At 38.8% G+C, this 26,971-nt stretch overlaps 1 protein-coding gene and 1 non-coding gene across 2 annotated transcripts; one reads left to right on the plus strand and one right to left on the minus strand.

Moving 5' to 3' along the window:
* Positions 1 to 952: 952 nt before the first annotated feature.
* SH3BGR (SH3 domain binding glutamate rich protein) lies at positions 953 to 26,971 on the plus strand. Its single transcript, XM_048945351.1, has 7 exons — positions 953 to 1,188; positions 6,801 to 6,986; positions 11,599 to 11,679; positions 18,290 to 18,394; positions 22,435 to 22,464; positions 25,430 to 25,605; positions 26,464 to 26,971. Exons 1-6 carry the CDS (start codon positions 1,144 to 1,146, stop codon positions 25,562 to 25,564), a joined length of 582 nt encoding a protein of 193 aa, XP_048801308.1. The 5' UTR covers positions 953 to 1,143; the 3' UTR covers positions 25,565 to 25,605; positions 26,464 to 26,971.
* LOC125688500 (U5 spliceosomal RNA) lies at positions 3,245 to 3,370 on the minus strand. Its single transcript, XR_007374758.1, has one exon. It is a non-coding gene; the product is annotated as a U5 spliceosomal RNA (small nuclear RNA).

Below are 26,971 nucleotides of genomic sequence, written 5' to 3' on the forward strand. Positions count from 1 at the left end.
TGTAAGTAGTTTTAGGATTGGACACTGTCATGTTCAATCATAATTTTTAGTATGTACATAAGGTCAGTTTTATCTCAGTCTGCAGGTCAGCTTGCTGAACTCAGTATCACGTTGCAAGCTTAGAGCAGAAATGAGCCTGGTCCTTAGAATCTAAAAGTAATCTATCAATATTTAACATTCTTTAAATACCTTTTGTGCTCAGAGACCTTCTTGAGCAAATATATGCAGGCAGTCACTGAATTGTGACTGTCTTTGCAATAAAAGAAAACAGCCAGATGGAAAAAAGTGCATCCTGGATAACACAGTAGAAGAGAATTTTTTTTACCGAGAATTCTGGACCTCCTCTTATAACCTGTGCATTGGAAAAATTCACCAGTGATGCAAAGAGGAGGAAGAGAATCCAATAATGGGGTTTGCACACATGCAATTGGTCCAATCATCCTCCTAGTATCAGGAAATGGACTGACATAGTCGTTTCAGAGAAGTGCCTTAGCCCTACAGTTTGGATCATGATCTGAGTTTTTTTCTGCTGCAAGTATTTGTAACAGAGCCTTGTTTCAGTGAGAAATCTCTGATCTCTGCTATAATTACTTTTGAACTTATGTTGCCCCTGCCCTCCCCTCCCTTTTGTAATGTGAAAAAATGTCCTTATTCTGATCAGGGATAGAGTACAAGCCTTTTATACTTGAGATGACTGAGACCGCACCAACACAACTTTAAACATTACCCTACAGCTCTGTGATCTTCCCCTGCACTGTGTTGCCTGATCCCTGTCCCTTGTCCCTTCCCCCTCTCCTGAACATTTCTCCAGCCTTGACTCATTGGTGCAGGACTCTCCTTTGCCTTTTATGGACTGCCATCCTGTCAATCTAATTCGATAAGGCCAGGGGCAGGTGCAAACCCCTTGCTGTGGCTCCGCTTACTACCCAATCCTCACACTGGCCTCTCATCCCAAAATACCTAGGAGCCAATGGAGTGGGAAAACCCGGGACCCTGAAGAGAGAGGGAGCTAAAGCGGGTGGATTGCTGTGAGGAGCACCCATTTATGATCCAGGTCCTGCTGAAGGCTGGGATTCCTCTCGGGACTTTGTTGACTTGTGGATAGCAGGCTTGCTCTGCTGATTCATTGTCATCACTATCAAAATGGTGATCAAAGTCTTTGTAGCCACATCTTCGGGGTCTACAGCGGTAGGTGTCTCATTTAACATACGCCTCTTTCTGCTGGGATGAAGCTGGTAAATCAGCCTGGAAGATCCCAGAACAGCCTGAGTTTGCATGCAAGAGGAAAACACTGATTTTGTTCTCATCTGTATTGACCGCTTTGTTTTTGAAAGCAACTCAAGATGTAGAAAATGGATGTTAATGCAAACTTGTTTGCATGTTAGACTTTACTATAGAAATAACATTTCCATATAAATTATCTGTCAGTTAGTAGATTTATTTCTGTTTGAAGAAGTGTATGCAAAATATCTTAATTGAAGAAGGAAAAAGTGGATATTGTATTTGCACAAATACTAAGGTAGGTTGTTTATAGTAGAAATTAATGTATTTAATTTTAAAGGAAACTTCAGGACGCTGCTCCTGCTGAGTGGGATCTCTGTGTCTGATAAAGAGCCTGGAGTCAAAGTGAGCTGAATAAAGTTTTGCAGAAAGAATGTTTTCTCCATCCTCTCTCTCTCTTTTTTTTTTTTTTAATTTATTTTGTTGTTGTTGTTGTTTTTAAGTACCTCTTAAAATGGGGTACTGTTGATTCTTAGAATTGAGATCTACTGCTGTAGCTGTCAGCATAATGTATTAGCTGAAGGAAAGGGCATGTGAATAGTAGAGAGGTTGGAAGACTGTGGGAGGTGGGAACCGGGAAAGGACTGTTTCCTTTTATATCCAGTTCCCATATCATCTCAGATTGCAGCTTTCCTTTGGCAGTCACTCACTCCCAGTGACATGGCTAAACAATTTGGCTGGTGCTAGCACATATCTGTAACTACATCTCTGTCTCCCTGACACTAGCCTCATGTCTTCAAGAAGCTTCCAGAGTTTAAAAGCTTTAAAAAATGCCCCGATCATATAGCCATCATCTCTAGAAAATGAACAGGGAGATATTTGCTAGAATTCAAACTTCCACAAGGAAATTTTGCAGCTTTCTCATCAGCTTTTTTTTTTCCCCCCGCCTATCTGTAAGCTTGACTCTCTGAATTTACTTTTGACACTTTAGTATTCCTTTCTAAATAAGAAACCTTATATGCAAGACAGAGAAAGAGGAGGAGGTTGGTAACTGCAGGTTTGTTAATTTGTAATCTAACAGTGACTTCTTAAACAGTGTTGTAAATTGCCATGAAGTGTGCATTGGCAGTCTTTTCACTCCTGTTTGATCTCCTGTTTTGGTCTGCTTTGGTTGACCTAACAAGAGCCTTACCTGCCCACTTTACCAGTCATCTGTTCTGCAGAAAAGGTGTGACCATGACCAAAATCCCACTGCAGACATCCTCTGTGTGTGCTGTGGCCATTACCTTGGTCCTCCTTTGAGATAAATGTGCGACACTGGCATGGATTGTTGCATTCCAGCTACAGGTTTGGGGTTGTAGTTTAGCAATGGAGTATTTGAATTAAATGTTGACATTCAGAAGGTCACTTAAGCAATTAAAACTAAACATATCATATACTTAGTTCTATCTGAACCCAAATCTTTCCTTTACTATACACATTTATTGCATCTCTCTCCCAGCTTTCAGCAATAACTACCTCCTTTCCTGTTGGACTGCAATGAAGAGGTGTATGCGTATGCTACACTGAACACAGGGCAACATGAAAACTTTATCCCACCGTTTTGTACTGTTAAGCAGTGCTGCTATCAGTTTTTTCTTCTGAGAAAGACAACTGATGCCAGTGAACTGCAGTTGGCTTTTAACTTATTAATGCCATTCTCCACTATATGGTAGCAGCCTTCAAAAGCTGTCAGTGAGATCCCAGACATATTGAAAGGAAGAGTATGGCATCTCTGCCAGGCAATATGCCTCTGTATTTCCTTTTTGCTAGTGTGTGGGTTGTATGAATAGCTGTAGCAATCTCAGAAAGCAGCATGTGTTTGGATTACTGGTGCATAACTTTAATTCCAAGTAAACACAATGTTCAGCTGGAGAAGTTTTCCACATTTACTGATTAAAATAGATAGAAGGTATTTTTTCAGCGAACTTTTGATAAGTTTTGATATATATATTAAGTAAAACTCACTCATTCAAGGAGCTAACAAACTCCAGTATAGTATTATATTACGAATTTTGTATCAGCCTTGTACAACTTCTGCTATTCCTCTCCATGGAAATTTTTAGTAAAAGGCAAAAGATTTATATGATCTGAAGAGAAACCAGAGTATCTGTTGGAAGAATGAATTTCATCCCTAAATTCATTTTTAAATTGGAAGTCTAAATTGCCCTAGTAGCACTGATGATCTATCTTCAGTGTGTCTGGTCTCCATCATGCATGTTGTTCATTCCGAATTTCAAAATATGACGGTCCTGACCAGTCCTCTTGTAGGTCAGCAGAGTATCATTAGTGAAGAATTAAAATAATTCCTATTTTATGTGCTACACAATTACATTGCTAATTTACATTGCTAATTGCAACTTGTTCTTGTGTAAAGAAGTACTTTTTAAAAGTGAATGCAATGAACCCAGCAGCATTCTGGTGCTCTGGATCAGATACTTGAGTAATATAATTCAGTGTAGGTCTAGGGCAGATTGGTTTGTATTTTTCCCTTCAGTGATTCAGAAATTTGTTTTAAATAACTTTAGCTTAATGATCTTTCTGTGCCAAACATAGCTGATGCTGAACTATGCATGAAGGCAAGCAGAATTGGAGATACAGCATAAAAAAAGTACTAAATGATTGGCTTGTAAGAAGCATTCAGTGCTAAAGTAATTTTGTTTCTCGCCACAGAAGTGTCTAGAAGTGGGTAAATTCCTGCAAAATCCAAGTGTATCATGAGGTCTTACACAGAGGTCTTCTAAAGTCTTGCTTCCTAGTGCTTATGGTTAGGGCACTTCTGAAACCACTTTTTTCCAGTGTTTCTGTTTCTTTTAGCTTACTCGCTTTCAAATCTGCAGGTCTCAGTTGTAAAGTAACTCAATCACATCAGAAAGACCAAGCAAGATGTAGACTAATAAGACTAATACTTGATAGAATAACTTGATAGTGAGTTAGAATGTAATAAATATCGATCAACAGATTGTGTCTCAGTTAGAACAGAGAGCTGCAGCAGCCTTGCCTGCTGACGGTGATGTTCCCTCTGCAGTAAGTTGTTGACTAGACACCATTTGCTTCTACCGCAGGCAGCTGGAAATGCTTTGGATTTCAAGAATATAGATAGCATTCAGTTGTGCATCAGGTGAATCTTCTGTGATCTGTAGCTCTTACACTCTAGCTAGATGATATTTATTTAAAAGTGTTCTTTTTTAATTTGAGGGACTGTCAGCAAGGCACAGTGGAACTTAAGCTTTGTTGAAAGGGAAAATGGCATTGATGAAATGATATCTTGCTCACCACCACTCCAGGGAATCTATGGCTGAGTAATCTGAATTCTTCCCATGCCATCAGACACAAGTGAGAGCACAACAAGTTCCTGCAATCTCATCCATTCTGGGAAAACCTTTGTGTGTCCTCTGTGTTGTTATGAACTGGAAGATTTCCCCGAGTGCTGTTTGCTAGAGACGTTCTTACGGTTGCCCAGCTACTGGTGCTGACCGTGGCTGAGGCTCGCCTTATGGTTTCATACTTCATGTGTGTCTCAGGCATCAAATCTTCTGTTCTGCCTAAGTCCTAGTCATTCTAAGTCTCAAGTATCGCCTCCTGCATAGTTTATTATTATTGTCATCATGAAAAACATCTTGCTTTATCCTTATCCAGGCATAATGACATATAGCTTTATTTATCCTCAGCATTTTTTTTTCTGGCACTGTCTGATCCTCCTGTGTATTATGAACTTCAAACTGAAGAAAAAATTGTTTATCCAGTGTTTTTTCTAAAAGTTATAGCTGCAGCCATATGCAGGGGAGAACAGACTCAGTAGTTCTGTTCTCTTTATCTCCTTAGTGGCATTATCTATCTGGCTCTTGCTATTCCAGGAGCCATATCTCCTTCAGTGCTCCGAGGAACAAACTGATGCTGAAATTGCAGCTGACAGCTCTTGAATGCACTGACTTTTAGAGCAAGTGGTAGAGCTCTTAGTACTGGCTCATGCAGATGTTATTAACCCTTTATACAAACATAATGCCACCTCCTCCAATGAAGTGTGCATGTGTACCTCAGGCAATCCTTTGTACCATCTGGGTGTGCTTAGCAAATAACCATGCAGCTAAATGGCCATTAAGAAAATAACCTCTAATTAACAATTGAAAATAAGAATGTAAATGAGCACTGTTGAGAACTGTCAGCCTTGTGGCTTGTAAACACGTTAGAGCAGTGTTTGCATTCAAAGTTATTTGCTTTTGCTAGCTCACCATAAACCTCTGCTGCTAGATTAACATGTATAAAATGCTATATATTTTTATTTCTTATAAGCAAAATGTAACTGTATAGGTAGAATATATCCTTACTTAAGAAAAATAAATTGCATGCTTAGTAATAAGAATTCACTCCACCAATAGAATAGGCTTGCAGACTACTTCATCTTTTCAGGTTTATTAGATTATAGAAATACATAACCCATGGGTATTTCTCATCTTATTGCCTGTCGCAAATCGATTTACACTACGTTGGTGTCACTTTAAATTCAAGTGCTCAGATTTCTGATTTGTGGAAGATCTGGTTTCAAATCATATGATGGCTTATATGTAAAACTTACTTGGCTAAGTCATTCTAGCTACTGTCATCTTTATGTCGCACTAAGTTGCTTCATGGAGGAACAGAACTGGAAGGAGAGTCATCTCTGGATCAGGATTGTGCTAGGCAGTAATATAGTTGTGTGTGACCAAGGAGCAGCATGAGGGAATTTGGACACATCAGTCCAAACAGCACTTGCTTCAAATACTGTAGTTCTTGCAGGACAAAAAAATTTGGCCTTACAAGTCTGGAAATGTTATAAATAGGCAAAACTGGAAACTTGTTTAAATGTTGCTTAGGAGCAGCAGCCCTTTAGTAGAGAAGTATAATGATTATTATTGCATCTTTAAGCTAAAAGGATAAGCTATAGGCTTGATGTCTTGATCCTAGGTCTATACAGTACTACAATACTATATTCAAAGGAATAAGGGCCACAGTTGAATTCTAAGATTTGTATAACATGCTTTATTTGTATGTCATGTTTTCTATGGCCGTGCTGAAACGTTGTTTATCATGTGGGAAATATTCAAGCATAAGAATTAAACTGTACTTGATTTTCACTTACTTTAATCATGCATAGAATTTAAGAACAGAAACTGAAAAACATACAGCTCTGAAATCAAAATGTCATATGTAAAGAGCAGAAAAAGGGAAGGTCTTGTATACTGAGGAGAATATGTACATATCTACATACGTAGATAGGATTAGTTTAGCTGTTTGCACATAGCATTCACGGATCTGGAAACAGAGTAGGAGCTTTCTTTTCTAAGGTGGAGGGGAAAAGGAAGCTGGGGGAGAGAAAAGTAACAGTGGTGGACTGGGTGCTGAGAAGTGTTAAATCTCATCTTCAGAAGGTTTGGTGGGGGCACAGGAACAGTGGATCCAACTTGACATACTTGCATCAGCCCTACTTGTAATAGTAATTGCTTTCTGTAAACAAATTTCAATTTTAAAAAGCATTTTTGTTTTTCCTCTTTCCTAACCAGATCAAAAAGAAACAGCAAGAGGTAGTGGGCTTTTTAGAGGCCAACAAGATTGACTTTCAGCAAATGGACATAGCAGGTGATGAGGACAACAGGAAATGGATGAGAGAGAATGTTCCTGGAGAAAAAAAGCCTCAAAATGGAATTCCTCTTCCTCCACAGATCTTCAATGAGGAGCGGTACTGTGGGGTAAGAAGTTATTTGAAAACCTAATGCCTTTGGACAGTCTTCTTTTACAGAAAGTGACACTTTTTCATTAGTAAGGAGTGTCCCCAAACAAACTCCTTAAGACAACTAGAGATTCACTTTCAAGGACCTTTTTCATAGAAAAAGCTTTTAGGCACGGAAAGAAAATTAAATATAAGATTATTATTTTTTTTTTTTAAGAGAAAAAAAAACAGTTGGAAAAGCGATTAGAGAAACTCTACTTATCAGGCTAAATTGATTATCCCCTGCAGACCTATGCCTATGCATGGAGTTTGCCGCCTGTGAGGAGCTCCATGTTTTTCCTTTCACATTTTCCTACCTCCTGCTGTGTAGCTCACTCACACTTTAGCCTGCTGTTGGCTCACTGCCTAAATTCTTCAGCTCCTGAAGACCAAAATCAGTACTGGCTAGGTGATACTCTGGCTTCTTCACACAATATCACAGGATAACCAAATGCAGACTATGAAAACAGCTCAACTGCTCTCGGAGTAGTGAGTGCGCAGTGATGTGGTTTAACAATATTGACCTACTTGGTAGCTGTTTGGCACTTCAATTCTTGAACTTTCAGTTAATTTTGTGCGTTGTATGTTGGTTCCCTGCACTGCTAGGAAGTCAAGCAGATGTCTGAGATACCGGGGGCTGTGAACAGGCATCTTTCTTTTCCACTGTGTTACAGGAAATATATTTAACTGGAATGGTTCTTATGTGTGATTTGAGTTATTGAAATTAAATTACTTATTCAATAAATCCCAACTCTTCATAACAGAAATGGTAACACATCTTCACATGTGTTTGTAACAGGTTATTTCTTTTGAGAAAGTTCAAACTGGTGATACAATACTTTTATAACATAAATATTAGGATTGAGATTCAAAGGAGAAACCAGAGACAGTTTTTTTGCTTATAGTATGTATGGAAATACAAGCTGTAAAGTACTCTGATACGATCTCTGAAGTGAACTTGCAAAGTACTTTGAAACGCAGCTCACATAGTGTGTCCAGTTTTATATTACTCAACAAATCCAGTGTGAACTACTGTAAAGGTTGCTTTGGGAGAGAAGGGATTTGCATGTCATAATGTTTTCAGAATTAACTGAAGTACTCTGAGAAAAAAAAGTTGGTAGTTTGAGTAATGAGTACAATAGTTTCCTCATTTTCTCACAGGTATCTTGAAAGATAACTTGGTAGGTTAGATTTCATGGACATTTAAACATCTAATCTGTACCAATATAAAGTATCACTTGATATATCTTACCCTGGATTTTGTGGCAGCCACTGTTGCCATAAATATTTCTGAGATTCCCTAGAGAGGTTATCTAGTGAACTGAAGAGTAATTGCCTTGCAAAGCACTGCAACCAGTCAGCCTTGTCAGTAAATGATAAATATACCATTTTTACTCCATGTGTGAAGCCATTTCAGGAAGCCAAATAATCCGCATCTGAAAGTAAATTTATGTTAAAGAGAAGTCCTTTCAAAAACATCTCAGTTTGGAAAAGAGTTCAGAAATTAATTGTAGCTACTGATTTAAAAACTAAATCAAACTTGTAATTAGTTTAAAAGTCTCCAGAGTTCTTACGTGCCCAGCTTTCAAAGCTTACGTATAATGACCCCAGTGGTTGCATAACAACAAGTCATTTTTTGCATGACATCTCAGCACACTTTCCAAATAAATAAGGTAAAAATATCAATACATGGTTCTTACCCTTCTCCGTGGCAGAAGGTACCTTAGAGGAGCTGCAGAGGGAGATGAAGTGAGATGGCATGGGATGGTTGAGAGCATGGCCAGCAGCTGGCAGGCTGCTGCAAAATTCCTCAGATGGACCTGATGTCTTCCACAGTATATCTACAATACAGAGCTGGGGATTTGTGTTCTACTTCCCTGCATAACCTTTGCAGGCACAACAGACACTCTGAAATCCAGGACTGTTTTGCCGTGTTTGAAGTTTACATAATATATATACCTTAACTCTTCCCCAGTCCCACTTCCTTTGTCTTTGCACAAAGGAAAAATAGAGTGGAGGATAGTGAAGTTCCAGTGTTCTGAAGTCATGAAAGTCCCTTTAAAATATGTTGTTCTTGTTATAAGAGTCTTGAAGGGTCTCAGCTTCATGACATCTGGAAGCCTAATGTTTGTAGTCTGTATATATGCAGCCAGTTTATACCCATTTCCTTGTATGTCAGAATTGCCCTTTAGCTTAAACAGTTCTCATCCAGCGTATTTGTAACTAGAGGTTGTATCCTCTTGATGTTCTTTTTTGCTGGGCTAAAAAAACACTGAGTTGGTTGGTTTTTGTTTTTTGGTTTTTGGGTTTTTTTTTTTGCTTATTTGCTTGTTTTGTAAGGCTTTTTTTTTCTCCTTTCTATCTTCTTTTTTCTTTCCTCATTCCTCATTCACTTCCCTTACCATTGATGGTCCTGTATGTTTTGTTCCCAGTCATGCATCTACTTGCATATACATAAGCAGTATCCTGTACTCAGGGGATTGGGAAAATGAAAATAAAGATTTTCTTCCTTGCCCTAAGAAAGAGGGATTTGAGTAGAAACATGACAACCTCCAACTATTTTAAAGGCTGCAGCTGCACCAAACACAGAGGAATTCATTATTGGTCTGAATTAAGTAGTGATCCTGCTTCAAGTAGGAGGTTGGACTAGATGGTCTCCTGAGGTCTCTTCCCACCTGAGCTGTTCTGTGTTTCTAGGACTTTGTAAAACATGTTCTGCTCCATAACCACTGGAGAGAGATGAGATGAAATGTACAAAAAAACCCCAACACACAGCAAATGAAGTTTTAATCAGGTATCAGCAAAAAAAATATATATGTAGTGCTATCTAGTTGGCATTTGAGAAAGCAGATTAGAAATTGATTTGTTTTCTATGCTTGGCTATTGCACCAGTTTCAAATTTCCATCCTAATCCATCAGTGTTGGCAATTATGTTCTTATTTGATCTTTTTCTTAATCTCTTTCTTTGCTCATGTCTAGACAGATGTCTGTGTCTGTGTCACTTTCTAAATATACTGAGCACTCCGTAGCTCTTGTCTTTACTTTTGCTTAAGAAAAAAATGCACCCAAATGCCTAGAAAACTAGGAAGGAAATGAAAAATGAACTGCTTTTATCTGTAAGCTGAAATCAATAGGTTTCTCTTTAAACAGAAATCAAGAGAATGAACTACTGTAGTATATCTGTTTTGAAACAGTGGCTTTGTTAAACACGGCAAACATGGGTTAGATAAGAAAGGACAACCCACAGAAACAAAAGCAGAGGGATGGCTTGAGGAATGAATAATCTGTAACATCAGCAGGTATTCTGTCTGTTCAGGGTGAAATGTGTTCTGGGGCTTCTCCCAGGTTGAGCAGTTCCTATTGCTGGGTCTCCAGTGAAAACCAATCTGTCCTTTAGATAAATCAGTGAAATGGGCTGTCATCTGGCCTGGCTGTTAAGCTACATTGCCTCTCCAAACTGGACTGAAATGTCATTGATTGCAGCGTTGTTGATATTAGGGTAGCTTCTAAATCGCTTGCTGCAGCCTTTCCCCTAGAATACCATTTGGCAGACATTTATGAAAATACTAAAGCAGCCCAAAACAACAACTCAGGTCCTAATGTAGCTTTACAAACAGATCTCAGGGATGAGTCAGCACCTTCTTATTTACAGGCTTCTATTTTTGGAGTTATTTGGGGTGAGAGGAAGGATAATGAAGTGGTCACTGCAGTAATCTAGGACTCAGCAGACCTGTGTTTAGACCCCTATCTTTTTCAGAGCTGCTGAGTGATTGTGGGCCAGTATGTATAAGCAGAGTGGTGGACTTCTTAGATACGTATTAACTTTTTTGCTGTGTAAGATGTGAATCATGACTTCCTCAGAAGCAATTCAGTGATAGCAGATTTTTCTTACTCAATAGAAAGGTTGTATGCATGAACATAAAGACCATGTGAGTTCTAGTTGATAGAATAGGAGCCATACGTTCCATTTTTTCAGTTACTTTTCAGTTTCTGGTTCTTAAGAGAAAATGGCCATTTATGTTGCTGATTTATATGTTCAGTTCACATTTGGACAAGACATTTGGGATTGTACATATACATTAGAGGGAACAACACAACCTTTTGCTAAGTTTCTCTGAAAAGATTTTGCATTTTCTGGTTAGATGCCTTTCTTTATAACAATTCCCTTATTATCATATAACTTGTGCTATTATATTGAGTGTTCTCTTTTCATTTCCACAAAGCTGCCCAGGATTTTGAGGGCCTATTTTGTATTCTTACTCACAGCATGGTTTATCTTAATATTTGAATGGGAATAGCTTTGCTTTTGTATGTATAGCTGAGGCACGTTAAAATGAGATGCTTAATTTCATCTGATTCTGATGTAGACACAGTTAAAGTGTAAGCTTCTGGAGGGATTTGCCCAATTGTTCATTTTGCCAGCCAGGATGAAGTTCTCTTTATCCAACTATTCTTCCTGAGCCTGAGATAATGCAGGTACTCATACAAATTTAGTCATTCTTATCAATGTAAGAAAGATTTGCCTGGGCTAGTCTCTTCCTCCTGTCTTTTTTCTCTGATTTTTGTTTTGTTTTTGTCTGTTTCATTTTTAGGACTTTGAATCCTTTTTCTCTGCTAAAGAAGAAAATATTATTTATTCATTCCTGGGTCTTGCTCCTCCTCCAGGCACAAAGGTATGCTCTGCTGTCCTTCCATGGGGGTAATATATTTGATTTTAATAAGAGACAAAGATAAGCAGTGACTCAGCATGTCAGATGAAGGATAGTGACAAGCATTACATTAGATGCCAGTGTAGCAAAATGTTCTTAAGGGAAAAATAATATGGCTGATGTAGTATTAAAAAACACTTCTGTCTTCCCTTCTTTCAGAGCAGGCTTGTTACCATGCCTCCATCTGATAATTATCTTTTCTTTCTTTCTTTCTTTCTTTCTTTCTTTCTTTCTTTCTTTCTTTCTTTCTTTCTTTCTTTCTTTCTTTTTTTTTTTTTTTTTTTTTTTTTGACACAAACCAGTCAGGTTTTATCATGTTCAGCTTTTTAAATGATGCAGAACTTCCCAAATAAATTTATAGGTTGTGTCAATCACAAGGAACATTCATTTCACCCTGACTGCATCAAACCTTGAGCAAATGAGGTCTGTGCTGGCCTCCAGCAGGGAGGCTGGGATGCTGGACCCATTCCATTCTGAAAGGGTACACACAGACTGGCACCGTGAGATTCAGTCCCTCGGCCTTAACATAAATTAAGGTCTCACTCTGACTTCACAAACTCCCTTTGGCAAGTCTACTCATTTTTCTTCCTTTTACAATGTGTTCTTTCTTTCTTTAACGGAGTTTTTTATAGTAAAATGTCTACAACTGGCTATATTACAGCATATTACAACTCTCTTATCTCACAACCACATTTGATCATAATCAAATGTTGCTGCCTTTAACACGGGTGAGTCAACAAACAAATTGAATCAAAGGAGCGATGAGTCAGTGACGGCATAGAACTCTCCTGTATTGTCATGACCTGGATGAAGAGCTGCCCTGGAGCATGAGATCTGCTTTCTGATCTAAGCTGCCAACTGTCTAGCAACTCTGAGAAAAACAGTATTGTAGATGCCTCTGTTCATCCTCTGCTGTAAAAGCAGAGAGAAAAGCAAGTTTCACTAAGTGTTTTGAGAACTGTAGATGAAGAGAAATCCAGGGGAGAACCACAGCTGCTATAAATGTTGTCTTTGAGACCCTGTGTGATAAGTAACATGTGATTTAAACTTTCTGTTTTCTGTCCCATCTTCCACCAAGAGAAAAAATTGTTACTTGCCAACCTCTCAAGGTTTTTTTGAGATTTCATTGAATTAACATCCAGAGAGCCATGCGAGGCTTAAAGGACTGCAGGTATTACTTACAATAATCATTATAAAAGATATGTGGTGGATCAACGAGATAAAGAAAATTGCATTTTTCCATCTTCCCAATTCTTATATTATCTTCTCCTTCATGCAAGGTTCTGTTAGATACAGGATCTGTAAAGCCCCACGTAGCATTTCTTTAGAATTCATTCATTCCCAGATGTCAGCTAAGTCTCTTACATTTTCTGATTCATGACAGCTTTAAATGTTGAAAATAACAGTTCAGTGCATTCAGCTGGGCAGATAACTATTAGTGCTATTGGTAGAGAACAAGTGTGATTTATGCTGATTAATGGCTTCGTTGGTTGTTAAGGGGGTTGTTTCAGTCCAGAAAGCAGAAATAAGTGAGAGTTGATTTAAAAAATCTTTGTAAAGGGTAGACATTTATTTACATCCCTTCGTAATCTGTTTCTGAATTTGAGAAACACATATATGAGTGTTTCAGCGTTTGTTTTAGAACTCTTTCTTAGCATCTTCACTGCATGACAGTTTGTCCACGTTCTGTTATACAAATAACCTTGTGCACTGCTTCTGCTGTCCTTTCATTTGACTGTCAGTTCAACCTTAGCATAAAGTACAATGGGTGATTTGTGACGGTGGTTTTCAGCAGCATGAATCCGGGATAACAAGACAGGTGTGGAAGAGCTGTTGATGACGACAAGAGAAAGATAGTTTCATACTAATCCCTTCATCCGAACTAAACTTCTCCCCTACCCTTTCCCTCCTCTTCATCAGTTCCTGGAATACTGTAAAATTTGCAAAATAAATAAGCTGTGGGGTGTCTAAACATCATAAAACAGCCTAATCATTTGCTTTATGGGTGTTACTACCTCATGCAATCACTATAAAGTTTAATATAAAGCCGATACATTTTCTTTATTGACTATTGTTGCCTCAGAAGGTTCTCTTTCCTTTTCCATTTTTTAACTCTTATTGCACCAGGAGTAGAAAAGCTCCTTAATGACTGTGGTTGTTTCACAATACAGCCCACTAGCATCTTGGCCCAAGGCTGTTTTGAACCTGTTTTCTAGGGCAAGCAGAGGGACTTTTGCAACAAAATCAAATTTCCTAACAAGTTGAAGTTAAATTCATTGTCATGTCATCCTGCTGAGTGCAACATCTGTTTCAAGTTTGCAAATTCTCTTTCTTATAATCTTGATATGTCTCTGCATTAGGTGGCTATAACTCATTACCAGACACTTATCCAGTGTTTATACTGAGCTGTTACTGCTAGGTATTGGAGATCAGATGGTGGCAGAGCCTAATGTGGAAGCTTATAGGGTGAGTCTGATGTGTCCAAATAATATCAAAGTTGTCTCCAAGGCCAGATTGACTATAAGATAAATGCAAAAGAAGTTCTGAATGCATAGATATGTAAAGAAGACCCTTAGATCTGCAGCACAGGTGTAAGTTGGTCACTGTGCACTTTTTAAGAATCCTCTCTCAAAAAAAATCTTCAATTTTTTCAGTAGGAAATAGCAAATCAGCATCAAAATTAATTGGGAATCCAGAAAACGATTTGGGGGGCAGCTGCTTAAATAGGCACCTACTTCTGCCTGCAGCCAAAAATGTTCTGATCAATGCTGAAGTGTCTTGGTAAGGCATTGCTGTACAAACAACAAGTTACTATTGACCACTGTGTTCCCAGTTCCAGTACAGTGAAGTACTTTGATGCATGAATGGCATATGAAAACTTCTGCACATCTTGCAAAGGCTGCTTTAAATGCTGAGTATTTGCTTAGCCCAATGTGAGAGTCAGGAAAAGATCACTTTTGTTTTACTATATACTAAATACATGATTATCATTATTATAAAGGATGTGATGTGGCCATATAAAACTCAATGGTCCTATCAAAGATCAATACATATTTTTGGTACTTCCAAAAGAGTGACTTAGTTCAAACAATCTCTTTTTTCTGCCTCATCATCACACTGGTTATCATATTTTCTAAAGCATCATTTAACGGTGATGAGTAATGCATTTGATGTCACAGAATCACAGAAATATAGATGATCCTGAGTTGGAAGGGACCCATAAGGATTATCAAGTCCAGTTCCTGGCTCCACACAGGACAACCCATGTTTGAGAACGTTGCCTAGACACTCCTTGAACTCTGTCAGATTTGGTGCTGTGACCACTGCCCCAAGGAACCTGTTTCCGTGTCTGACCACCCTATGCTGATGAGAAAAGCAGGCAGGATGTTTGTGTTAGTAATTTTTTTAGTCTGTTGATATGAAATACCTTCTCACTTGAAGGAATACATGGACTTAAATACTTCTATTCCAAATTCCTAATGTCTTTCATGACAGGCTGGCATTTGTGCCTGACCAAAAGACCTCTCTAATTACTGATAGAATTCTGAAAGATCTTAGTTAATCTTGGGTAGTGACATGAACAGAATGATGTACAGATGTAAACTTGTAATCAATGTACTTTGTATGTCTAGAGTCATGCTGTGTCATTCACAGCTGCCCCTAAATCTGAATACATTTCTTTTCAAAGCATCCTCACTTTTACGCTTAGCCTGAGACTGTTCTCAAAATGTGGTCAAAAATGCTCTGAAATACTGTTATTTTGTGAGAAGCCCATTAAAAGCTGTGGCTACAGAGTTTGTTTGTTTGTTTGTTTGTTTGTTCTCCTAAAGTGACGCAAGTGAATTGTTTTGTCAATGAGATGCCTATTACTTAAACTAAGACAATGAATAGGGTGCAGCATTACTACAACTTTGAGCATCTTAGCAAGGTCCAATGCAGGCAATTAATTGCTTTATATTTTCAGGGACAAGCACTTTTTTTTTTTTTTTTTTTTTTTTTTGACAGCTTTATTAACCAAAGTGGAATATTGCTTCCATTTCTCTTAACTCCAGAGATCAGGTAGCTTGCAGCAAGATTATCTGTGTTTAATTGCTCTTTGAACTCAGAGAAACTGCTTAGGCTGAGGGTCTTGTTTCAAATCTTGTGTGTACTTAAATCCTTAATCTTAGTATTCCTGATCTTAATGTCATTATCTTGGTATCCCCAAACCCACAGCTATTTGGGCTTTAGCCTTTTTGTTGAAAAAAGCTTATACTAAGACAGCTTTGAACTACAAATTTATAGAACATGTATTTTATTTAAAGGTACGTAACTGGTCAGTCAATCTTCATGAAAGGGACCTCATTTTAAAATAATTAGAAAATGAATTTGATGTTGCTCTGTAGAGCTAGTGTGATGATGGTATCCCAAATACCACAGTTCTCCACACAATTCATGAGAACTCTGTGCGTGTCCAGGTGTGTGCTAGCTGATTGATTCTGGAGTTCACATCTTTCAGACAGCACTTCTACTTACCTTACATTCTAAGGAAGTATATGATTCATCTGAGATAGTTATACACAGTAGATGCATTTTAATTAGAATACCATCTTCATGCTTTATGTGTTTCGTGTGTCTGCCAAGAAATACTGACTGCAGGGATTTTAAAATGGAATGTTAGGGTAGATGCTGAAAACACGTTTCTCATCGATTTGTATCTCATGAATGCTACTAACCTTTCCATTTTGCTACAAAGAAAGTATGTTTCTCATTTGCTTAAGGAAATAACATACAAACACGATGTTGCACAAGAGAGTACCAATATGTTTCTGTATTGCTACACATTTTAATCTTCAAATATTTTGTTACCTTGTGAGAAAAAGTGAAAGATAAGTTAAGCCAAGAAAGTGTCTCTGTGGATCTGTTTTTAATAACAATGCCATCAGCATCACCATACAGCAAGCCCACAGTTTTATGTAGTTTTCAAATGAGACAGTGTTGCCAGAAAAAAAGAGCCTTTGGTCCTTCCTCCATCCTCCATCCCGCTTCTGCTTGCTCCCTGCTGCTCCTTGCTGTCCCCAGCCATCCTCCACACAATGGCAAAAGCATTCATGTAGCTGTGTAAAGGAGTGAGCAAACTGTGTGAGAATCACTCAGGTGGATGAGTTGTAAAGATTGGTCACAGGAATGGAGAGGACCTCCTCTCACATTCAGGGATGTGCTGCTCTGCCCATGGTGTGTAGGACTTCTTATGGCACAGGACATGACTTCTGAGCCCAGCTCCCTATTGCTGAGGCAACCAGTCCAGGTTAACACTTCTCAGAATTGGTCAAATTCCCTTCAGTGAGTTAGGTCCATTGCCTCCACTAAGCTACTAGAAAACTCCTCCAGAATTTCACTCTGCCAATGGTTAGAGTTTTTATTTACAGGTGGTTCATAGTCATTTTGCATACACTTCAGTGATCTTCCTTATCCTATCCCTCTCTGATATTTACTCTGATCTATTCTTAGAGCACCATCATGTCCCCTCACTGCATTACATTCAATAGATGAAAGTAGCATAGCTTTTTTTGTCATAAGACAGGCTCTCCATTCCCTCAGACATTCCTCTAACCCCCTCTGCACCTGTTCCAGGCTGAATTTCTCTTTCTTGAGCCTGGATGATTGGAATGGTAGAGAGTGATCCAGAGGAGGTTTCTCCTTTGCTTCACACAATGATATTAATATTTGCCTTCAGCTTCACCTCATACATCTGAGGACTGTGCTTATTAGCACTTTTGCTGTTGCATCGTGTTCTTTGCTCAGTTATTCTCTGGTTATTTAAATATATCCACCTTTTTCTCATTTGATGATCATCAGCTAACAAGCTCCCAAAGCACAGTGGAAACATCTTTCTAGATGTTTCCACTGTACTTTGTTTCTAGAATCTGTCCCAGAACTACCTGTCCCACATAGCGTGACTTTGCCCTTTATGCTATTGCTGTTCAACCTATTTCTATTATTCCATTCAAAACCATAGTAGTTTCCTTTTATCTGACACAGGTTGTGATCCAGTGGGACTTTTCACATCTACCTAACCTGGGCAGGACTTCAAATGAAGAGCCTTCTATGAGCTGCTTGGTCACAGTGCTCACAGTGGAATAAATAGATTAGATAGATTACTTTGCAAATAGTTACCTGATGATTTTGAACAACACAGTCTGTGTTGTTCAACACAGTCAAGAGACTGTGTACAAAATCCTTTGTTATATCTGTTTTTCTGTATCTTCCTAGTGAAGTTTAGTTGGCATGCATGCTGGGGAAAAAAAGCTTCTTATCCTGAAGCCAGAATGTGCCATCACTGTGAGCATCTATTTCTATTAAACTCTCAACAGAGAATTAGGGAATCTGGCAAGAGGTACTTGAATTCATGTTTTCCTGCATTTACCAACAGAGCAATATGCTCCCTTCAAAGAAAAATGTCCAAAGGGGTAAATTCTGATTTGAGTGCTAAAGAAAAATTAGAAAAGCCTCTCATCAAATAAGAAAGTCAGGAGTATAGAAATGAGTTATTGGTTGTGTGTCCTGAGACTAACAATAACATCTTTGCTTCCAGGAGACTGAAAAGTCTGATACTACTGGTGAAACTGAGGCACACACAGAACACAGTGCAGATGAAGGGGCCCATAAAGAGGCTCAGCCACCATCAGAAGATCAGCAGGTAATTTTTCCTTTTTCCCTTTGTGATTTGAGGGTGTTACCTGTGCTGAGCACATGAAAAAACACACCATGGTCCTCCTGCTGTGACTGAGAGTGGGGAAGACTGATGGCAGAATGGCCCTGCTTGTCTTTTGGATGCATTTTCTTCATCATGGTGATATGAAACCTAGATAATACTCCAGGGAACACAGCTCTACATGAATAAAATAAGTTGTCTTTATTTAATATTTTACATTTGCCACTAGTGACCGTGTGCTTTTTTTTTTTTCTTAATGCTCATTTGGAGCCCGACTCTCATTATGGAGGATAATTTAGAGCTGGACATCTGAGTACCATCCCTGTGGAAAAATTTGCTGCTATCGATGGCCAACATCTGCAGCGCTCGTAAATCTGTTTGTTAATGTTTGTAGTCATGTACCAGCACTGACTGCTGCCACAGCCAGTCATATCTGACAGCGTCTTCTCCAGGCCATGCAGGAACCCCTGGGCAGAGCAGAAATGCAGAGCATTGTTATCTTTTCTACCTGCCTCATGGCAAGATATCAAAGTCACATGGGCACATCTCAAACTGCATTGTGAAAGGTTCATGAAAGAAAACATCTGTTTCCTTCAGTTCTCTAGCAAAATTGCTGCAAATCATGATACTCACGTTCTCCTGCAGATAGCTGATATCAGTAAAGTTGTGGTTGAAAGCACAGATGAATCCAGTGAAAAGCAGTGATTCTGCTGTGTACACATTTCCTCCTCAGTGAAATGTTTATATTACTCGGCAATGTCTAGAACCAATAGAGACTAAGCAGAAATGGATCTGGTGTCTGGAGATAGAGATGCAGATGCTTTTGCTGCTACTCTGCCAGTATGGCATTTAAGAACAGGTTTGTTCTGGTGCTGTAGTATCAGGTGAGTCTCTTCTCAGAAAGTCCAGCGTACTGCTGAATTGTAAGAAATGTGTCATTCCTTTCACTAAAAAATGAAACAAATGTTCTTTTGTTTTGTTTTGTGTCGTGCAGTGCTTATCCTGAAGAAATGTCTCTGTTTGTACTTTCTCCATTCCCATTTTCAACAGTGACAAAACCATTAGGCTGGAATGGTGCACCCTTTTGCACAACATCATCCAAGTCTCAGGCACTGGAAGTCCCATTTAAAATTTTGCCTGCGTGGCAGTGAGGAGGGGAAGAGTCTCCAGAGGGAACTGAAATTTCTCCTTAAACTGTATCCAAGTGCTTTTCATGTCTCTATGAATTCAGCCAGCACATAAATGCCATCAATACCCTTTTCTCTTTAGAGAAATGCCAGCTCTTAAGAGAAACCCAGCACAATGCTGCAGTGCATACCCTGGCTGGATTAGGTTACCTGCTGTTCTGGCTGACTGTCTACTGTAATGTTTTTCAAATGAGAACAGAATGCTGGAACATGTTTGCAAATGTGTCAAGCAGCTGTGTATGAGAGGTTTTGTAATGACATAGTGCAATGCTGCTCCTATACTACAAGCACCTTGCTCCATTTCTTACAAAATAGATTGGAGCTGTAAGTGGAAAGTATGTTCGACCTCTCATTTTACAGGGAGGGAGGTAGAATAGGGTGTGAACACCAGGCAAGATGGTGCATTTGAGCAGATCCCTCTTGGTTATGAGGGCACAAAACATGCTTAGTCTTCCAAATCTTACTCTTTCAACTGCACAGTCTTGGCTGTGTTGAAATGTTCTTATGTGGTATATCATAAGTGGGGAGAAAAGTCTTCCAGAAATCATGCAGCTCTGATACCCACCTTCATCATGTCAGATGTATGCCAGCTCCTAGGGGAAGGAAACAGCACTGTTCCTGTTTCTGTCCCACTCATTGTCACAGAGGGTTCTCATGACTGCAGGCAGCAAGGTAGCTCCTGCCAGGGATGAACAAAACCCATTTTTCATCCTGGCCTCCCACTCACTCCCTGTGTCACGTAGGACAGATCACATCAGTGACGTGGCATCTGTCTGCCTTTCCACAGATCATTGTAATTATCACTGCTGTATGGATGGCATTAATCATTCTTTTGAAATTCTGATATTTTCATTCACTACAGTGAGCATGCAGGGGACTAGTTTAGATGAGAAGGATAACTTGGAGACAATCATATTGCCTCAGATTTTTTTTTTTTTTCATGTCTGTAGCTCATTGTTTTACTCTACAAAGAGCGTAGCATTTTCTTACCCAGTCAGGGTTTTATGAATTTAAACAAGTTTAATGTTTATGAGACTGCTATTGGAATACCTCTGCTGTCTGTTAGCCCTTAAATGTTTATATTTTGTTATATTGATATTTTCAGTATTTCCATCTCTTCCACTCATTCTGCAGCCCAGCACACCTTGTTCAACTGCTTGACCACAATGAATACGTGTTTTCAGCATGCTCTTCCAGCCCAGCAGCAGGAATGGTAACCAGTAGCCAGCATGGGTACATGTGGAGGCTGCATGTGTTCCATGCTGCTTCTGCTGCTCTTGCAGTATCTTGGGATACAGGAGCCCAGAAGCTCTATCTTTTTGTCTCAGGCTGGTAGGACCCTGAGAAAGCCAGTGAGAGACCCCAGTCCTCTGAAAAATAAATTTCTTAGGTCAGCAGCTCCCTCCTAGAAGCAACAGAGATAAGTGCACACTGCAACAGATTGTTCTTCACTCACCTCATGTCAGACCTGTGTGCAGGTTTTCAGACTGCCTGGGTTCAGCAGCTCTGGCTCCTCATTCAGACATGGATCCAGGAGAGCCCAGAGCAGATTCTGGAATAGAAAGTCCCTTACACAGATTCTGCAGTAACAGGAGCAGCTCTCTGTGTTGCCAAAGGACAGGTACACTTCCATTCCTCTTGATTATAATTTCTTTTTCACTTTAAACCTTTCCTTCCTTCCCCAATCACTTCTTTCACACATTCTTTCTTTCCCCGATCACTTTGTTAATTTATTTTTCCTAATAATTAGGACCTACTCCTAACCTTCTTTTCTTTCCTAATCCCCACAGTGATAGAGATGTTTGAGGAACCATTTTGCTTGGATATGGCGTCCATTACCCTTGCTTGGTCTGTCCCTTTCTTTTTGAGTTTTCGGAAGAAAGGACTGTGACCTCCTCTGCACTTATTTTTCTTTATTTTTACTGTCTGATATTAACTTTAGATTTTAGCTTGGGGGAGTTGAATCATTTTAAGAGTCCCAGTTAAATCAGTTTGCAGTACAGATCAGGCTCACTTCAGGGCAGAATTATTTTAGCAACATGATCAAAAATCATATTAGAATGCAAGTCTGTATCCTGTCTCTGCAGTTCCCCAGGCCACATATAAACCCTGGCACTCCAGATCACTTCCTTATCTCAACTCATTCTACGTAATGTCATAGCTGCTCATGCCTTCTGTGTGCTACTGCTGAATTTGCCTTTCCTCTTTGATTTTTTGTGTAATGTTTGGCTTTCTCTCCAACAATTGGCTTGGTATCTGACATTAAATTCTATTCACTGTTTTTTCTCTTCTTATTTTCTCTCTTTTATCCCTCTTCTCTTCATCACTTTGGCTCAATCTACAGTCTAAAGCCAGTTTGTAGTATTTCATATTCCCCGGTAATGTTGAGCCAAGACATCTGTTCCAGCCTACAACAGTTAGTAGAACTTCAAATCAAATTCTGAGTGATGATATATAACACATATAGAACACTGCATAATTCTGATTGAACTTTGATTTTGAAGACCAGCTAACTACCACTCCTCCCCCACTAAGGCAAAAGCAAACAAAACCTAAGCTCTAATGATTTGTTTGCAAATGAAGCTGATCTGATTGGAAGTAACTGAGAAAAAGAGAGCTGTGTTTTATGCTTTTATATTTCCTTTTCACAGTAAATGCTTAGCTCAAATGTGCTTTGTGAGCTGGAGGACATTATCCTGAAGTAAATCCACTGAATTCCACATAATTTCCCTGCATTCAGTGCTTAATTTCTGCTGTGCTTTCCCTGTATGACCTCTGATGTTCTTTTTTTGATCATTTTCTAAATCTTTTTTTTTTGTGTGTGTGTCTTTCATATAGGAAAACAAGGAAGGAGATGCGGCGGCAGGGGTATAGTATATTCTTTAGACATTTTGCTTTCATCTTTCATTTGTGTGCATTTAATTCCTTTTTGGTCTCTCTAACACTCAAAAGATAGCAAATTCTTGTTCATGACACAGAATGTATCAGTATTAAATTCTGCTAGAGGAAATTGTTGATCACATCATAGTCATGTTTTTGGAGAGCATAAATAGGTAGTTAATTGTTAAAAGCTGTCAATGAAAGATACAGTTTCCTGGATTCTTCAATAAAATTTGCCAAGGACTCACAAAAGAGATAGGTCTTTGAAAATCTGTGACTGACACTATGCTGATTACAGCCATGCTGATGATTTAGGCAGTTCAGCCTACAAAGGGTATATTTTCCTTGCTTCCTTCTAGAGTTTGTAAGGCCCAGGTGCAAATTTTTACATGCTTCTCTGCTTTACACAGCATTGCAAGTTTATGCCTTCAATATTTCTTCACTGTACTCAGTAAAATTAATTATTACTTTAGGCTATTTTCCACTGCAAACCTGCAATTAATCGGGGGGCACATCTAATCTTCCCACTTCCGAACTGCAATACAGGCATATATATATACATGGGTACATACACACATGCCTGCTGCCAGGGTTGTTGGTATGAAAGCTAAAATGGAATTCCTAAGCCCATGGGCAGAGTACTGGTGCTTTTGGTGCTTCTGGTGAGGCTTGTGAGGGCTGTGAAGGCTTGCTAGAGTGTTCTGACACTATTAGCTCTTACTACAAGCAATAAAAAAAAATATATCTTTTGTAAACTGTAATTGACTTAAATTTGACACTGAAGTTGTTGGAATGGATCTAGAGAAGGACCATGAAGATGATTGAGGGCTGGAGCACCTCTCCTACGAAGACAGGCTGAGGGAGCTGGGCTTGTTTAGCTTGGAGAAGAGAGGGACATCTCTGGGAAGATGTCATTGTGACCTTTGTTTATAAGGTGACTCATTGTTTGTAAGTGAACAGGAGGGAAATCAGCTTTTTACACAGTCTGGTGGTGATAGGACAAAGGAAAATGGTTTTAAACTGAAAGGGGGAAGATTTAGATTAGACATCAGGGAAATTTTTCACTGAGATGCTAGTGAGGTGCTGGAACAGGTTGCCCAGAGAAGCTGTGGTGCCCTATTCCTGGAGGCATTCAAGACAGTGTTAGATGGGACCCTTAGCAGCCTGAACTGGTGAGTGGAACTGCGTGAGCTTTGAGGTCCCTTCCGACTCAAGCCATTCTATGATTCTACCTAAACAATGTTGGTTGTCTGAGGGCTTTCCTGGCTCAGTTTGGTACCGAAAAGATTAACCTGACATGCCAAAGAGTTGTGTCTAGCAGGTATTCCTTTATTGCAGTGCTGGGCACATAGGGGATGGCTCTGTCCAATATATGCGCCTTGGCTCACGTGTAGATTATATTTATTGGTTGTGCTCATACATACTCACATTTTGCTCCAGAATTTCATGCACATGCTACATATTTTCTGAAACTCATTAATGTTGTTTTTAGAACTGATTAACATAAGACCCTCCCCCTTAGAGCACATGCAGTCACCCTTGGGGCTCATTTCAGTGGTAATCTGAGGGTCGGGGAAGGAAGGCTGATAGTCTTCATTGCTCCTAAGCTTTTGTCCTCAGTCTTCAGGAGCACACTCAGTTAGGTGTTTGCCTCCTTTTTAATTGAGATTTCTCTGGTTTGTCTTGATAGGGCCCAGCAGTCTTCAGTTTGACTTCATTCTCCTTCCTTGTCTTTAATGTAATGCATATGGTTCTTCCAGATACTGCTGCTTGCATTGTTCAAAGTCCTCACTCTACCAAGTTTCAAAAAGAGTGATAACCAAGGACACTTCTTCTACAGAAAGAATCTGAGAGATAAAATATTTTGTTGGAAGGAGAACTTCAGCTGACTTATCTTATATTCCCTTTTTTGTAAGGATGATCCCTTAGTGCAGTAATTTCATCTAAAAACAACTATTCACTAACAGAAATCTGACTGCAGAACTTCTGTTTCTCAGAAGAAAGCAGAAGCCCATGTTTAAATAGGTTGACTCAGTTACTTGGATATGATTCCTATATGGACTGTGAGAGAAAAAGCAAAGTTCCATCCTTATATGGAACATCCTTACCAGCAGTCCTGCCTGAAAACTAATTTTGAAATCTCTAATTTGCTTATAGCTCCAGGATGAAATTCCTTTAAGTTTTGTAGTTCAGATATTGTGTAAAAGTATGACATCTTTGAGATAAAACTTGTTTACATTGAAGGTGAGGTTGCTCTGAGCCTGAGTTTACTGGAAGAGAAGGAGTAGAGAAGCCTACAGTGCTATTTCTGGTTGTTTTTCAGAGCACGGTTATACTTCTACGCTTCATTTACTAGCTCTTAAAAGACAATAAACACAGATTGCTATCTGTGTTACATAAATGCTACCTTTCAAATAGCAGTTTATTTGGTTGACTGGAGGAAAGAACTATTGCCTGTAAATTGTGCATTTTCTCCTTTGTGAAAAAAAAAAAAAAAAAAAAAAAAGGAAATGAAAAAAGAGAAAAAAATTAGAAAAAGAAATAAAGCCTTTTTTATCTGACTCCAAATGATTTTTTTCTATTATTATTTGTGAGTTTTTTTCCTCTGCCATGAATACTCGCTTGTTTACTTGAAGAAAACTTCCAATTCAAAATATTAAATTTTGCAATGTTTAAATGTACTCTATCTGCTCATTTTGATTCAGAATGGCTATTTACATCTTACCTATGGACTATGCTCTAACCTATCTCAGAATTCTCATATTCTTATCCTTGCCCATTAACACCACAAAGCTTAGAGCCATGGACTATTAGGAATAAAAAATCTGTGTATCACTCTTCTATTTTTCTAAAGCTTTGGTAAGATTACTTTTGCAGTTACAAAAGCATTTCAAGACTCTTTATTTTTCCTTCACCTATTATATTCTAAACTACAAATGTTTTCTATAAAAAGGAAGAAGAAAAACATGAAGAGGGAGAAGAAAAGGAAGAAGAAGAAAAACATGAAGAGGGAGAAGAAAAGGAAGAAGAAGGAAAGCAAGAAGAGGGAGAAGAAAAGGAAGAGGTGGAGGAACAAGAAGAGTCTTAGTACACTTCCTTATGACACATTCTCTCTTGAAAGGTTTTCAGGTAAGTATAAGATACCCAGCATAGTTTCTAAATGTTCCTAAAGAAGCATTGACTTGAAATTTTTGTGCATGTTGTTATATGCAATGCCTTCAAAACAAGAATGGAAAGAACTAATCAAACCCATACATATGCTCTAGTTGCCCAACTGATGGGCCAAATGTACATTTAACTGTTAGACTCACTGCAGCTTCTCTTCTACCTTTCTGATCTCACTGAAAATTTTAAGGGCTTCATGTCTCAAATTGGTCAACATGTTCAAAACAAAGGGGAAGGATGGAGGGCCTGACCAGAAGTATAATACACTACAGTCTATTACTCTGATTGCTTAGAAACTTGGACAAAAGTGATTTTTGAAACTCAAAACAGTGATCGTCCCAGAGGCAGAATAAAAGCATGAAGCACTGGTCAAGTTTTGTCAGAACGCGTTTTTAAATTTAATTTTTAGTTTTCCTTCTTCCTCCTACTGTCTCATCTCTTGTGCACAGAAATAAAGATTGAGCAGTCACTTACTAGGAAGAAACTATTTGTCTACAACAGGTTGGAATTTCCAAAAGATTTTCCCTCAGATGATGGGATTCTCTCCCAACAGCAGATGCAGAATATTGTGTGTTCTTTCTAACACTGGCAGGATTGTCATCTAATTCTACTTCTGAGATAATTGCCATAGGTTTCAGCATATGTACTGAAACCCGGTGCCTCAACAGGACAGAAAAGCTATCAGCCCTTCAACACTACCTCTCCCAAATCTGAGTTTCTCTGCTTCATGGAATTTAATTCAGCTTGTGTTGTTCAGTGATCAGACGTAAAGACACAGAAGGAGTACTAAATTCTGCCCTATTTTTCCTTATTTTTGTTCAGGAAGCACAAGCTGGAGCAGCCCTGCCAAAGGAAAAGCCTCCCTCTTAAGCAAACCGTCACTACCTTACATGCCTGTATACATGTGAACATATAAATACAGAACAACAAAGATACCACTGTATCCTACTTGTAGCCTTTGTATATATATTTGGTATTACAATTGCATGTTAAAGTGGATCTTCTTATACCTGATTGCTGATATTTCAGTTGATTGTTATGTGTTGGAATAGTATTGTCCAGTCATATCTTAGATTGTAAGTTCCCCAGAGCAGGAACCATGTCTTTCTCCATGTTTATGTACTGTCAAGCACACTGCTACCACTCATCAGATAACTGCACTCACACAAGCGGTGTTATATACGGAGAAAAAGAAATTCAGAGCTGAAAACTACAAAAAGGCTTCCTGTATGCAACTTATGTGAGTCACTTCTCCCTCAGCTGGCTTTTGAAAGCGATTGAGATTTCCATTGTACAGCAGTTTAAATAAATGCATTTTCTGTCACATCCA

The sequence above is a fragment of the Lagopus muta genome, chromosome 1 (assembly GCF_023343835.1).
Source record: "Lagopus muta isolate bLagMut1 chromosome 1, bLagMut1 primary, whole genome shotgun sequence".
NCBI lineage: Eukaryota > Metazoa > Chordata > Aves > Galliformes > Phasianidae > Lagopus > Lagopus muta.

Excerpts from the sequence above, each read along its gene's own strand:
- SH3BGR (XM_048945351.1), top strand. The coding sequence starts at position 1,144 with ATGGTGATCAAAGTCTTTGTAGCCACATCTTCGGGGTCTACAGCG. Across the intron at positions 6,987-11,598 it reads ATGAGGAGCGGTACTGTGGG|GACTTTGAATCCTTTTTCTC; the intron begins GTAAGAAGTTAT and ends TTTCATTTTTAG. Across the intron at positions 22,465-25,429 it reads AAGGAGATGCGGCGGCAGGG|GAAGAAGAAAAACATGAAGA; the intron begins GTATAGTATATT and ends TTCTATAAAAAG.